General features: G+C 42.7%; 1 protein-coding gene across 7 annotated transcripts in view; it reads right to left on the bottom strand.

The window, feature by feature from the left end:
* Positions 1-13,391, bottom strand: part of vps13d (vacuolar protein sorting 13 homolog D) — a 270,295-nt gene that overhangs the window by 82,885 nt on the left and 174,019 nt on the right. For all 7 annotated transcript variants that reach the window (XM_070860204.1, XM_070860201.1, XM_070860202.1 and 4 more), the window contains 4 exons: positions 10,857-10,976; positions 8,919-9,068; positions 7,896-8,051; positions 5,262-5,358 (listed from right to left, as the gene is read on the bottom strand). In XM_070860204.1, coding sequence (XP_070716305.1) covers positions 5,262-5,358; positions 7,896-8,051; positions 8,919-9,068; positions 10,857-10,976 — 523 coding nt within the window. The remainder of the gene's footprint in view (positions 1-5,261; positions 5,359-7,895; positions 8,052-8,918; positions 9,069-10,856; positions 10,977-13,391) is intronic.

Raw genomic sequence — 13,391 nt, 5'->3', positions numbered from 1 at the left:
TACTACTATGATGACAAGCATTTTAAATTGATATCAAGCAATCATTAAATATTGCTGATAGAGATTTCAATTAAGCACAATCTTCATGCACCTAGCAATTTACTAACAGGATCTTTACTATAAAGGATCAAAGTGAGCTAATTTCTTTTTAGAAAGGTTTTTCTGTAGAATTCACAGCTACCATACTGCAACAGATTCCCTCTATCCTTTCCAAGAGCCCGTGACGCTTGTGCAGCCATATTATGTGGTTGCAATTTGCTTGTGGTCAAATAAGAGGAGGGAGGGGGCAGAGACTTATCTTCTGGCCTACAGAGAGTCAAAGAAATTACGGCACAGAAGGAGGCCATTCCCTACATGAGGGATTCCTAATCCTCCAAATCACATTGCGACTGTCCCAAGAATCAGGCGACGTGGTATAACAGAGGAAAACATGCAATTATACACAGAAGGGGTTGTCAGTTTAAGACAGAACTTCAAACTGCAGCTGTACTTGTTTAAGTTTCTCTCTTGGTCTATATTTAGATGATTTCCCAGTTGAGTAACAGACAAGAGATATTCCCTTCCAGGCATAGTCATAAAAACTGGCCATGGAGTTTGCGACTAATTAAATAATAAATTATTTTTCAATCTGTCAGTGGCAACGCTAAAAGCCTTGATCCTTCTGGATGAACATCATTGAAGTGAAGTATGCTGGCATTTAGGATCCATAATGAGAGCCACAGCTAGAATTAAAATTGAATGAAACTACCCCTGTAAATTTTACAGCATGGATTATAACGATTAACATATCCTAGAGTGGTTTCAAGGCAGCTAATTAACGGTGAGATTCAGAAAGAAGCTACAGAACTCTTTTGAACCCCTCAATTAGATTCCAGCCTGTAACTCATTCCTGCATATCTGGTATTCTATATATAAACCATCCAAGCCCCTCAATTAGATTCCAGCCTGTAACTCACTCCAGATATTCACTATTTCATACAACAGGAATGTCCAAGCTTTTTACCTTCATGGGCCACATAGGTGCATACCACAGAGCTCTGTGGGCCACATGTAAAGTTTAAATCCATGTTCGCTCAGTTTGCATATATTTCAAGCTGCTGATGTGAACAGATTTCGGTGTTCCAATTTAGGATTTATTCGCCTATGAGGCAACAGCCCCAAAAACAGTCCCCTCCAAACCTCCAGGCCCAAGAAATACAAATAAGGCAAACCAGTGAGAAGATACAAGCATAGCTAGACTCGTGCTGGTGGGCTGGATTGCTGGGATTCAAGGGTTGGAAATGGCCCTGCTCTGGACACCTCCACTGTATATGAATCATACAAACCGCTCCACTGGAGATTCTGATTCATAAGAAAATGCACAGTTACAAACTATTACAGCCCAGAGGGTTACAACAGAGTAGAAATGGAAATATATGTAAATCTGTTCCATAACTTTCTAACAAAAGCAATTCTAATTGAAGAAAAGTCCTGGAGCAGCTCTGCGAATGGCTCAGTAAGTAAAGCCACATGGACTCAGAAGACCCAAGGTTCAACTTCCATTGTGTGTTGAGTTAGTTGATCTCAGCCTTCCCGAGCTCAAAGGGGAAAAGGAAAGTACAAAAATTGAACTCCTGATCACCACTCCGAGATCCTGCTGGAAGTGTACCCCTGTGGCCATCAGGTTAAGTGAAGAAGAGAGGCGTAGCTGTGATAAAAGTGCTCAACCTCTGGAAACCTCTTACCACCCAGCCTGCTGGCATCACTTCAAAAGCCCTTGGGTATCAGGGCAGGCTGCAGATAAACTATTCTATGCAACATACATTTAATGAAAATTAAACTTAAATGAAACCACCTTGTGGAATAACAGTGATTTATATTAAATTGGTGTAATTAACTACTGTTAGAGATGTGCACTGTAATCAGTGTTCTTAAATATCTGGTAAAACTGGATTGTGCAAATAATTAAAATCACAAACACTTAGCATCCCAAAGCCAGAAAGGGTTAATTGGACAATTAGGAGCCTAAACTATTGAACTCTTCAGGGAGACTGTGGCTCTCTGCTCTCCATGTGCACTTTCAACTTGAGTTAATTAAAGCTTCCTGATGCAACAGATTTCTGGATGATTTTGAAACATTACTAAACAATGAATAAATATATTTACAAAGGAACTGGGAGATCATAGACATGATTTAAGAGTACGATCCTTTCACCTCTGGGTTAGGAGTTCAAATTCAGCCAGACTGACTGAATGAAAACCCTTGCTCACTGCTTGTCATACGTCCTTAGCAAAATAAACTGGGGTTGTCTCAGTGCAACTCTGGATATGTGTGGGCGCATAGCTTAAAACCAACCCTAAATTGGCACTCTCAGAACGTGGAAAAGGATGACTGATATGGGAAAACACGTTGCTTAAGGGGGTTGCTCTTCTGAGAGATTCAGGGCACAGCATATTGTGCACACTTTATTAACACCATTTACATCAACTAGAAAGACCAAATTACAAATAAAATTTGAAGAGGTAATTCGTAAGAATTTACAGCAGAAAGTGCTGAATTTTCTCTCCATTTTTTGAAACAGCATCAGCCATGATGCAAAGGGGATGGAGAATAGAAACATAGAAAATAGGTGCAGGAGTGGGCCATTCGGCCCTTCGAGCCTGCACCGCCATTCAATGAGTTCATGGCTGAACATGCAACTTCAGTACCCCATTCCTGCTTTCTCACCATACCCCTTGATCCCCCTAGTAGTAAGGACTACATCTAACTCCTTTTTGAATATATTTAATGAATTGGCCTCAACAACTTTCTGTGGTAGAGAATTCCACAGGTTCACCACTCTCTGGGTGAAGAAGTTTCTCCTCATCTCGGTCCTAAATGGCTTACCCCTTATCCTTAGACTGTGACCCCTGGTTCTGGACTTCCCCAACATTAATAAGAACATAAGAACATAAGAATTAGGAACAGGAGTAGGCCATCTAGCCCTCGAGCCTGCTCCGCCATTCAACAAGATCATGGCTGATCTGGCCGTGGACTCAGCTCCACTTACTCGCCCGCTCCCCATAATCCTTAATTCCCTTATTGGTTAAAAATCTATCTGTGATTTGAATATATTCAATGAGCTAGCCTCAACTGCTTCCTTGGGCTGAGAATTCCACAGATTCACAACCCTCTGGGAGAAGAAATTCCTTCTCAACTCGGTTTTAAATTGGCTCCCCCGTATTTTGAGGCTGTGCCCTCTAGTTCTAGTCACCCCGACCAGTGGAAAAAACCTCTCTGCCTCTATCCTGTCTATCCCCTTCATTATTTTAAATGTTTCTATAAGATCCCCCCTCATCCTTCTGAACTCCAACGAGTAAAGACCCAGTCTACTCAATCTATCATCATAAGGTAACCCCCTTATAAAATCAGGGAACTCTTGCTATAGCTATACAGGGTATTGGTGAGGCCACACCTGGAATACTGTGTGCAGTTTTCGTTTTCATATTTACGAAAGGATAGACTTGTTTTGGAGGCAGTTCAGAGAAGGTTCACTAGATTGATTCCGGAGATGAGGGGGTTGACTTATGAGAAAAGGTTGAGTAGGTTGGGCCTCTACTCATTGGAATTCAGAAGAATGAGAGGTGATCTTATCGAAACGTATAAGATTATGAGGGGACTTGACAAGGTGGATGCACAGAGGATGTTCCACTGATGGGGGAGACTAGAACTAGAGGGCATAATCTTAGAATAAGGGGTTGCAGATTTAAAACTGAGATGAGGAGAAATTTCTTCTCTCAGAGGGTTGTAAATCTGTGGAATTCGCTGCCTCAGAGAGCTGTGGCAGTTGGGACATTGAATAAATTTAAGACAGGAATAGACAGTTTCTTAAACGATAAGGGAATAAGGGGAGCGGGCAGGGAAGTGGACCCGAGTCCATGATCAGATCAGCCATGATCTTATTGAATGGCAGAGCAGGCTCGAGGGGCTGTATGGCCTACTCTTGTTCCTAATTCTTATGTTCTTATGATGAATCTTTCTACATAGTTTAAATTAGACAACATGTAAGCCTATAATTTTTTTCCGCCTCTTTTGGTACCCCATGATGAAAATTTTGTGTCTCACTGAGAGAGAGGAGTGAGAGAGGATAGGCAAGTGACTATGCCTAGATCTCTTCCAGCGATGCTTTCAAGTCAGCTGAGACGAGGCAAGTGACAGTAACTTAGGAACAATCCCAGTGCTGTTCTTAGACTTATTTAACTTGCTGGTACCAAGCTGTACTTAAGCTTTCCGTCTGCTCTCTCAGGTGGGTGTAAAAGATCCCATGGCACTATTTCAAAGAAAAGCAGGGGAGTTACCCTGGTGTCCTGGGCCAATATTTATCCCTCAATCAACGTCAGTAAAACAGATTATCACATTGCTGTTTGTGGGAGCTTGCTGTGTGCAAATTGACTGCCGCGTTTCTTACATTACAACAATGACTACACTTCAAAAAGTACTTCATTGACTGTAAAGCGCTTTGGGATGTCTGGTATTTGTGAAAGGTGCTATATAAATGCAAGTCTTTCTTTCTTTCAATTGGTGCGCTGTTTTAATTCATCATCTCAAATTGTTCCAACCACTGCCACCACATGACAGACCTGTACCCCACTAGTACTTTACCTTTGTGTAATACAGCTCAAAATACTCTTTCCAGATACAACCCAAATGTGGAAGGACAAAATCTATAATGGTACAGTTGTGTGTTTTTCACAGTTCAAGTAGAAAATTTCACACACCCACCATTGCTCTTTACTAAAATCCTTGAGGCAACACTGAACTCTCCAATTTCCCTTCTCTCCAAAAGGGAGGTAGCCTATGAATACAGAGGGCAATATTCATTAATTCTATGAGTGCTAGCTTTTACACAAAGCAAAAATTGGAAAAAAAACTAAACTTTTAAATGCCCTTTGCGGTAGCCTGAGACTAGGAGAAATAAAATAAACCTGCCTTCAAATACTTGTCTACGTCTAGAGGCCACTGTTACTAGAGCACACTGCTATGGGCTCATTAACTCTAGGGTGTACTATTCCATTACCTCTCCTAGACCCTCCAAGAGATGGGCCAGGTAAAACGGAGAACTCAATCTTGGTAAGCAGTGCCTATGAACTATCTTTTGACAATGTACCAGTACATCAACATACTGCAACAGTCAACCTCGTACAGTTTGCAGGTTCCAATGTTAACATGCAACGGGACAATCTGCAGTCGTTTTTGTACTGGGCACCCGAGTCACATTAGCTACCTGCTTTATATCTCGTACCTTGGTCCAATTGCCCCAAACCAAAGAAGCGCAGCAGCTTCAGCAAAAGTTTCTCTTCGATTTGAACAGTCAGCTTCCGCACCGTGATCATGAGATGCTGCAGATACAGAAATATAACCAGTCACACTGAACGCAAGAACATAATAAACATGACAAATTATTTCTTTGGCAGCCAACCCCAAAACCAACTCCAACACACTACTGTGTTTGTTAATTTAGTTTTAACACTTCTATTTTCAAGTATTTTCTCCACTCTCTTGGGTTGTTTATCTCACCCCTCTCCACGCATACTTTCTAAACAGAATCAGGTGTAGGCATCCTGTTTCTAAATCCTTAAGTCTCTGTAACTGGTTACCAGATAGTGACAGATCCACTGATGTTCCTGCCCTTGGCGTGGAGGAGTGCTTGCTTTCCACTGGATGGCACCTCGGAGGCCTAACAGGCCATGTGGGGATCGAGTTGTTGATCTGCCTCCTACCACACTGCTACTGTTTAACAATGATGAGCTTTTTGTGTGTGACACAGATTTAAGGAAAGTAGGGCAAAAATCAAGAAAATGATGGATTGCAATAGTGCACATTATTTCTAAAGGCTCAGAATTTAGGTCATAATTTCTGGTGGTCTAAACCCAGACACCAGACATTACACCTGAGGCCAATGCTACTAGAGATTCCTGCAATCACTTGATATACAGAGGAGTCTAAAAGAGTTTGCTTGCATTTATTTTGTAGCTACATAGGCATGCAGCACAAACTACAATCAGGAACGCTGGACAGATTATACAAGGATATGGTGATGGGAGCGGATGGAGTTTACTCTCGGGGTTCTTGCAACACAAGTAAAACTAAAGACTTGGGGTAAGGCAGAATAAGAAGTGCTAAAAACTTTCCAGTTGTATAGCTCGAAGTTTGGTTCCTGGTGAATTGAGCGGTTACATTTGATCTCTAAGCCTGTGCTGAGTTGGTTGATTTCAGCCAAGGCAGCAGCTGAAGTGTAATTGGCCTCATCATTGCAGGGTAAGAGGCAGGGGGAGGGGAGTCAGCCAAGGTTCATGCTCGATTCCAATCCAGTAACCCCACTGAAAAATGTTGGCACACCATTGTATAGTGAGGACAGGATCGGGCTCAGCTGTGATGCCCTTCAAAGTCAAATTGCTTGTTGATACTTAATGTCTTGGCTCACATATTAAGACTGGCCTCTTGGGGAAAGTATCAGGGCTGCCTGCACTTGAGGACTTGTCTGCAGCATGAGACAGTTCCTCCAAGAAAGGAAGAAAATCTGGAGGGGAAAGGAAACAACATTAAAATAATTGCTTTAAGCAAAGTTAAAGCTCCTTTTACACTGTGGTGTTATTGCCCAAGTGAATCTAGTATGGCTGTCACTCCAAGGTGAACTCCTGCCGGCGAAAGGACCTACGAGAATAAAAACCTGTCTGTTTTCGGTAGCTTGACACCAATGCTGTACTATGAATAGAGCCCTGGAACGGGACTGTCACCAGCACTTAATCAGTGCTCAGAGCTGGCAACACCATGGAAATGGGAGATTTTATGATCAAAAAGGAGACAGATTGCAGACCCATTTTAAAAATTGGAGCAGTGTTCCTTTCTAGGAACGATACCCACCAATAGAAGTGGGCTTCAATTTAACTGAGTTAGAGCCGACAGCCTCGTCAATGCTGAGTGTTTCCAAGGAATAGGTGGTATCATTGCTTTGGGCTGATGCCCTTGTCCTGAGACTGCAGGATAAAGCAATCTTTCTGTACTCGCTGTTGGGATACGAGAACCTGGATAGTTAAGCGGACGCGTAAAACGGGGGCGCCTTTGGATTCCATGTGCACGGATGTCATGCTTTGGGTGAATCTCACAGCTCGTCACCGCCACCTGGTGGCCACTAGGGAAGTGCACAATCAGGTTGGTGTTCGAAGTCACTTTTCTCTCCTCTTCAAGGTTTCATAGGTGTTGGAATTGGAAGCCCTCCAGTACGTTTCACATACAAGATGGCAGGCTATTCAGCTATGGCAGTGCATCACAGCCAAATCTGATCCTGTCCTCACCTGACATCCACACCCGTGCATTTTCTTGCGGGGGTCGCTGGCTGGTGGTCGTGCAGAAACCCAGGCTGAGTGTTCCTCGATTTAGGGATGCTAAGACCAACTATAGTACCCCAACTGGTGTCCCAGCTAAGATCAGCTAACTCAGCCTGGGGATCAAACCTGAGTACTACTAGTCTACACGGCTTTGTTTTATACCACATGAACCTCTGCAAATGAGGCGGTTGGGGCTAGAAGTCTATTGTGCTTTGTTGGCGGCTACTTGAATGTTGAAAGCAGCCCACTATTGAAGGTAAAGCTTTGGGGCCTTATACAGTGAAACTAGAGGCAACTGGACTTCAGTCCCAACAATAAATGTTTGATTCAGATCTTACTTGTATTAAAAGCCCATCTAAGCTCAGTATTAAAGGTGTTGATTAGAGTTAGATGGAGAGGGGCAGGAGGCTCATGTGGAGCATGGACAATTGGGCCAAATGGCCTGTTTCTGTGTTGTACATTCTATGCAATTCTCTGTTTTTGTGCAGGTAACTATACAATATAGATCAGATCAGCATTCGGAACGATGAATACAGCTGGGCACTCACCTTGAAGAGTTCAGTCAGTGCACTCTTGCTGGGGATCTTCATTGCATTGATCTGAATGGCAGGGCCTGATTCAATGCTTTCTGTTTCATTTTCAAGGCTATTGGGGGTCAGAGAGAGTATCACAGGCTGCGTTGTTCCCAAGAGCTGGTTATCAATCTTGTGAAATATAGAAAGAAACAAAAGTCTTAGTAGCATTTCATTTTTAATAATAAAATAAAACCAAAAAAATACTTTGCCCTTTTCCTTGTATGAACAAATAAGATTTTCCAAAGAAGTGCTCTTTCATCTACAAACCTAAAGGGTTCCAGACCCGTTTTAGTGCAGTTTCGTACTATCAAGATCATTCCTCAACAAAACAACATGCAATCTGATGAAGGGTAGAAACAAGTCAAGGGGATTTACAATTAGCTGCCCTGTCCTCTCCAATACCACGTCTCATTCCCCATCCTGAAGGATCTGAACACTCGGTATAGATGGCAATAACCCACAGCATCCCATCCAAGTCGAGATTCTTCATGCAAGAACCTAGATGGCAAATATTGGCAGACTGTTCGATCATGGGGGGCATCAGAACTGATCCCATAGAGCCGTTACAATTTACAGCACAGGTGGTGGCCATTTGGCCCATTATGCCCCTGCCAGCTCTTTGCTAGAGCAATCCAAAACTACTCCCACTGCCCTACTCTCTTCCCATAAGCCTTGTATCTTTCTCTGCTACGAACCATAGAAATTTACAGCAGCGTAAAGATAGAGCAAATCTTCCTATTGCTGCCCTAACCCCTCCATGTCGATGGTTCTCTCTCTCATGCCCCAAGCAGTCACCTGAGCTGTTTGTTACTTCCTTGCCCAGGCTTGAACCTGCATCTTGCATACCCATACTGCCAGAAGGCAGCATGCAATCCTTTCAACCACTTTGCTTTCCATACCATTTTTGGATTTGTTTTCAAAATATCTTGGATGAAGCTTCAGAATGCTCAACCTCTGTACAATACGAAAGCGCATTGTTAAAAGACGCTTCATTACCTGTACATCCTGAATGCTGACCTCCAACATCTGACCGGTGGCGGTCTGTGTATAATGAACATCTATCCCTGTTAAAGTGGTAAACACCAATTCCTCAGGGGCTTTGTTAACCAGCGATAAACCAACTCCGCCATCCAGTTTCACTAAAACCTGCAAATATACAGCACAGTAAAAGTTAGATTTTTTAAACGGGGCAAGTATTTAATTCACAGTATTGCGACTGAAAGTGACTTCTTTCACACCGGATTTTTAGAATTATTTATTTTCCAAAGACTCTTGGGTATGGTTCCACAGACACTGACAATCTTCTAATACCTCACCCAAAGTGCCAATTTATGTGTGACCCTTGGTAGTGAGTGTCAGTAGGCTAGTAGATCATCACAGCCAGCCCCGATCAGGTCTTCACCCAATATATCCACACCTGCACACTTTGCAGGTCACTGAACAGAAATTAGGATGGGAAATGGCTGACTTAAATGACTAAAGGGGAGAAATTGGGGAGTGCCTCGTTTGGGGTGCTAACTTTTAAAAGTTAGAAAAATTAGCACCAGGCGGCAAACATCGCCCCCGATTCGCACGGCCTCCTGATGGACGATTCCTGCAGCTGTCGGTGTTTTCACCCAGCAATGCTGCAGGGGGCGAAACGCTGTTCGGGTCCAGGGTGCTGCGCACAGCGATGATGCCACAATCTCCAAGCGAAGAAGATCGGGGCGCAACACCGTACCATCGCCGCAAAACTACCGCCAAATTTAGCGGGAGTCGCTGATCTCGCCGTGCCTGGTCGCAAACCCATTTGCGCCCCATTATCGCCCCTTCCCCCACAAAGGAGCCCAATTTCTCCTCCTAGGAATTAAACTTGGATGTTCTGTTCTGCATGGCTCAGTACAACACTGCAAGGTGCATTTACTCACTGAGCCACGGGGGCTCTTTCATGGTGCATTTAAAGACCTGTGGGCAGGAACAGGTTGGGAACTGCCTCACACAGGCTGGGAAGTCAAACAGAAGTGGCTTCATCTTACTTTGAGAGAAAGAAAGCTGTTGGGAAACACTAAAGCCAAGTAAGCAACAGCTCAGCTCCTCTAAATCCTACTTGCTCTACAACATTTGTGCTGGACTAAATCCATCCTGGACGTTAGAGCACAAATGAAAACCATCAAACTGTGCTCTCCAAACCAGGAACAAATGCATGGCATTCAGGCAGCACTGCCAAGTGATCCAGATACCACATCTATAGATCAATGAAAGGTTAGAGCACAGACGGAGGCCATCCGGCAAATGTGTCTATGCCTACTCTTTGTTAGAGCAATCCAAAACTAATCCCACTGTCTTGCTCTCTCCTCATAGTCCTCTATCCTTGCTTCAAATATTTATCCCGTTTTCCCTTAAAAAAAAGCAATGGTTTCTACCTCAACTACTTCCTGTGAACAACTCTATTTTAAGAAGTTTATTCTGATCTCTCTCCACAATCTCTTAGTACGGAAAGGGGCGAGGAGAAATTTCTTGTGTGCATACTTCTTGGCATACTCCATTTAAATAAACTAGCAATAGCGCTTATTGTCAAACTTCAACTGTTAAACTCGAATGTGGAGATTTTCAACAGCTATTTTCTTATGTTCTCATTCTTCCCACACCCCACCCATTCAGAAAGGGCATATAGGTGCAGCTAAACGCTGGCTCTCGTTATTAACTATTGTGTGTTCAATGTTCAAGACAATATAAATACACTGGTAAGGAAGTTACACGCTTAATAATTATGACATAATATTGTTGGTTATATTTTAGGCTATTTTATCAATAAGATTGGGGATTTTTTCCACTAGATTTTAATGTTAATATTTGCCTGACAGAAATAAATGTTTTGGAAACATTTTGAACACAGAATCAAACATGGGGCTTTTGCAGATTACAAAGAAAAATAGGAATTAAACGCTCACAGACCTCTAACTCTTGTTCAGCTTCCAAGTTCTTTAACTTCCGAATTTCACCGATCTCTACCACTGGACAGTCCTCAGCTCCTGTGAGGGAGCGGTTGGTTCTCCGATGCTGTAGGTCAGTAATCTGTAACATGCCAAATTGGTCAGAAGACCAACTAAATTAAAATCACTGATCGGGTCAATAAGATCAGACCCAATGGGATCTGTGCGATTTCATTAAATTACAAACAGAAAAATGGAAACAAATTTGCCATACAAGATTTATGCGAAATCCACAAACAAATCTGACACAAAAACAGAACATGCTGGCAGAGTTAGCATCCAGGGAAAGGACAGTTTAATGTGGAGAAGGGGGGGGGGGGGGGGGAGATATTCCAAACAGAGAGGAAGTAATTAACTGAATGCCCTGCAGCCTATTTAATAGAAAACTGATAGATGATATAAAAGGTCAACACAGTGAAGCAATGAAAAGACATTAAAAGACTGACATTTATATAGCGCCTTTCACAACCACCGGAAGTCTCAAAGTGCTTTACAGCCATTGAAGTACTTTTTTTTTTTTGAGTGTAGTCACTGTTGTAATGTGGGAAACGCGGCAGCCAATATGCGCACAGCAAACTCCCACAAACAGCAATGTGATAATAACTAGATAATCTGTTTTTGTTATGTTGGTTGAAGGATAAATATTGTCCAGGCCACCGGAGATAACTCCCCTGCTCTTTTTCAAAATAGTACCATGGGATCTTTTACATTCACCTGGGAGCAGAACATGCAAAAAGTAAAGGTGAAAAAGACAAGAGGTCCATACAAAGAAAGAGGGAGGAAAAAAAAAATCAAAAAATAAACAACTGAACGAACCCTGGAAATGCAGGAGATTATAAATAAATACAGAAACTGCTGAAAGCACATGTTGGTTCGTCAGTTATGGAGATAGAGAAAAACAGGCCAACAATCTGGGTCAGAACAATGTTCGGACCAAAGGTTTGCACCAAAACATCAACATACTTCCTCTCTGTTTGGAACAGACAAGCTTACCCCATGTTACCATCAGCTCCAACCTATAAAGAAAATGGGGATGATGCTAAGTTCTGAAGTTACTTAAGTTAGTGGAAAGGAAAGGATGACATACTATTCTTGAATTTGGAACAGTATGGAAGCCCAAAGACAGTAAAGGCAGAGTGGTAACCCCAGGGAGGTCAGGGTCACACTTGTGGACAGACCCAGGTATTTGGCACAGCGGTCAACTAATCTGTATTTGGGTATCCCAATGTAGAGACCACCACATCATGAGCAGCAAAAACAGAATTATTATTACAGTACAGGTACGAGATGCTGGAAAAGTAAATAAGGGTACCTTGGAGAGAATGGTGGAGAGCGCAAAGAAGCTGTGCTTGGCAGTGGAATTGTGTAGCCCGAATGACACATAATCTGATGAATGCAGAGGCTGGGAGGGTAGGCAGAGAGGAAAGAGAGATCTTGCTGCCATGAGAATAGAGATGTGACCACAGGTACAAGAAATGGGGCAGATATGGCTAAGAGTCCTATCGACCGACCACTGTCGCAGGGAATCCTCAGTTGAGGAAAAAGTGGAACATTTTAGATGCTCTGGTGAGGAAAGTGGAGTCATCAGACCAAACATAATAAAGATAAAGAAACGGGGGGAAAGGAGTCTTTACAGAAACCATGGTAGGACAAAATATTTGCAGGAGTCAGTAATAGATGTATGTGGAAAACCTATTGTCAGATGGAAAATGAGAAGTCCAGGAAGGAAAAGAAGAGTCATGGATGGACCATGTAAAGCTCAAGATTAGAGCAAGAGCAGGAAGCAGATCTGACAGTCGTCAATGTAATGAAGGCAATGGTCAAGAAGGAGACATAATCACCAATGGAATAAAGAGTGTTCCACGTATCTCAAAAAAAGGCACAGCTGGGACGTAATTGAGGTCCTAGTGTGACACCTTTTATCTGAGGAAGTGGAGTTAAAGGAGTAGTTGTTCAAGTGGAGAGAAAGGTGGTGATGAATGGGAACTGTTTGGATCGCTGTTTGAGAAAGAGACTCCTCTGGTGGAGGTTTAGAGAGGATTATCCGTCCATGGTGAAAAGTTGATTGTTGCCAGAGAACCTGAAATCGCCAAAACGGCAGGTGTCAGAAGAGTCGTTGGTGTTGGTGGGTAGAGACTGGACAAGGGAGATGGATGTGGAAGAATAGACTCAAGATGAGAAGAAATTAGTTTAATGCGACAGGAGCAGGTCCAAACAATTGGTCTACTGGGAGAGTCCCATTTATGTATTTTAAGGGGGAGGTTGAAATAAATAAAGAAAAGACTTGGATTTATTTGGCACTTTTCACCACCACCAGATGTCTCAAAGCATTTTACAGCCAATTAAGTACTTTTGGAGTATAGTCACTGTTGAAATACCCTGCATCAGGTTTGAGAATAACAAGGTTGGAGGCAGTGGGGGAATTTTCCTCAAGAAATAGATTGTTAACAGTCTGGAAAAATTATATTTTAGTGTTTGGTTGTAGAGTCACGATCCA

This window comes from Pristiophorus japonicus, chromosome 18, assembly GCF_044704955.1.
Source record: "Pristiophorus japonicus isolate sPriJap1 chromosome 18, sPriJap1.hap1, whole genome shotgun sequence".
NCBI lineage: Eukaryota > Metazoa > Chordata > Chondrichthyes > Pristiophoridae > Pristiophorus > Pristiophorus japonicus.
This window is presented reverse-complemented; position numbering and strand designations above follow the sequence as displayed.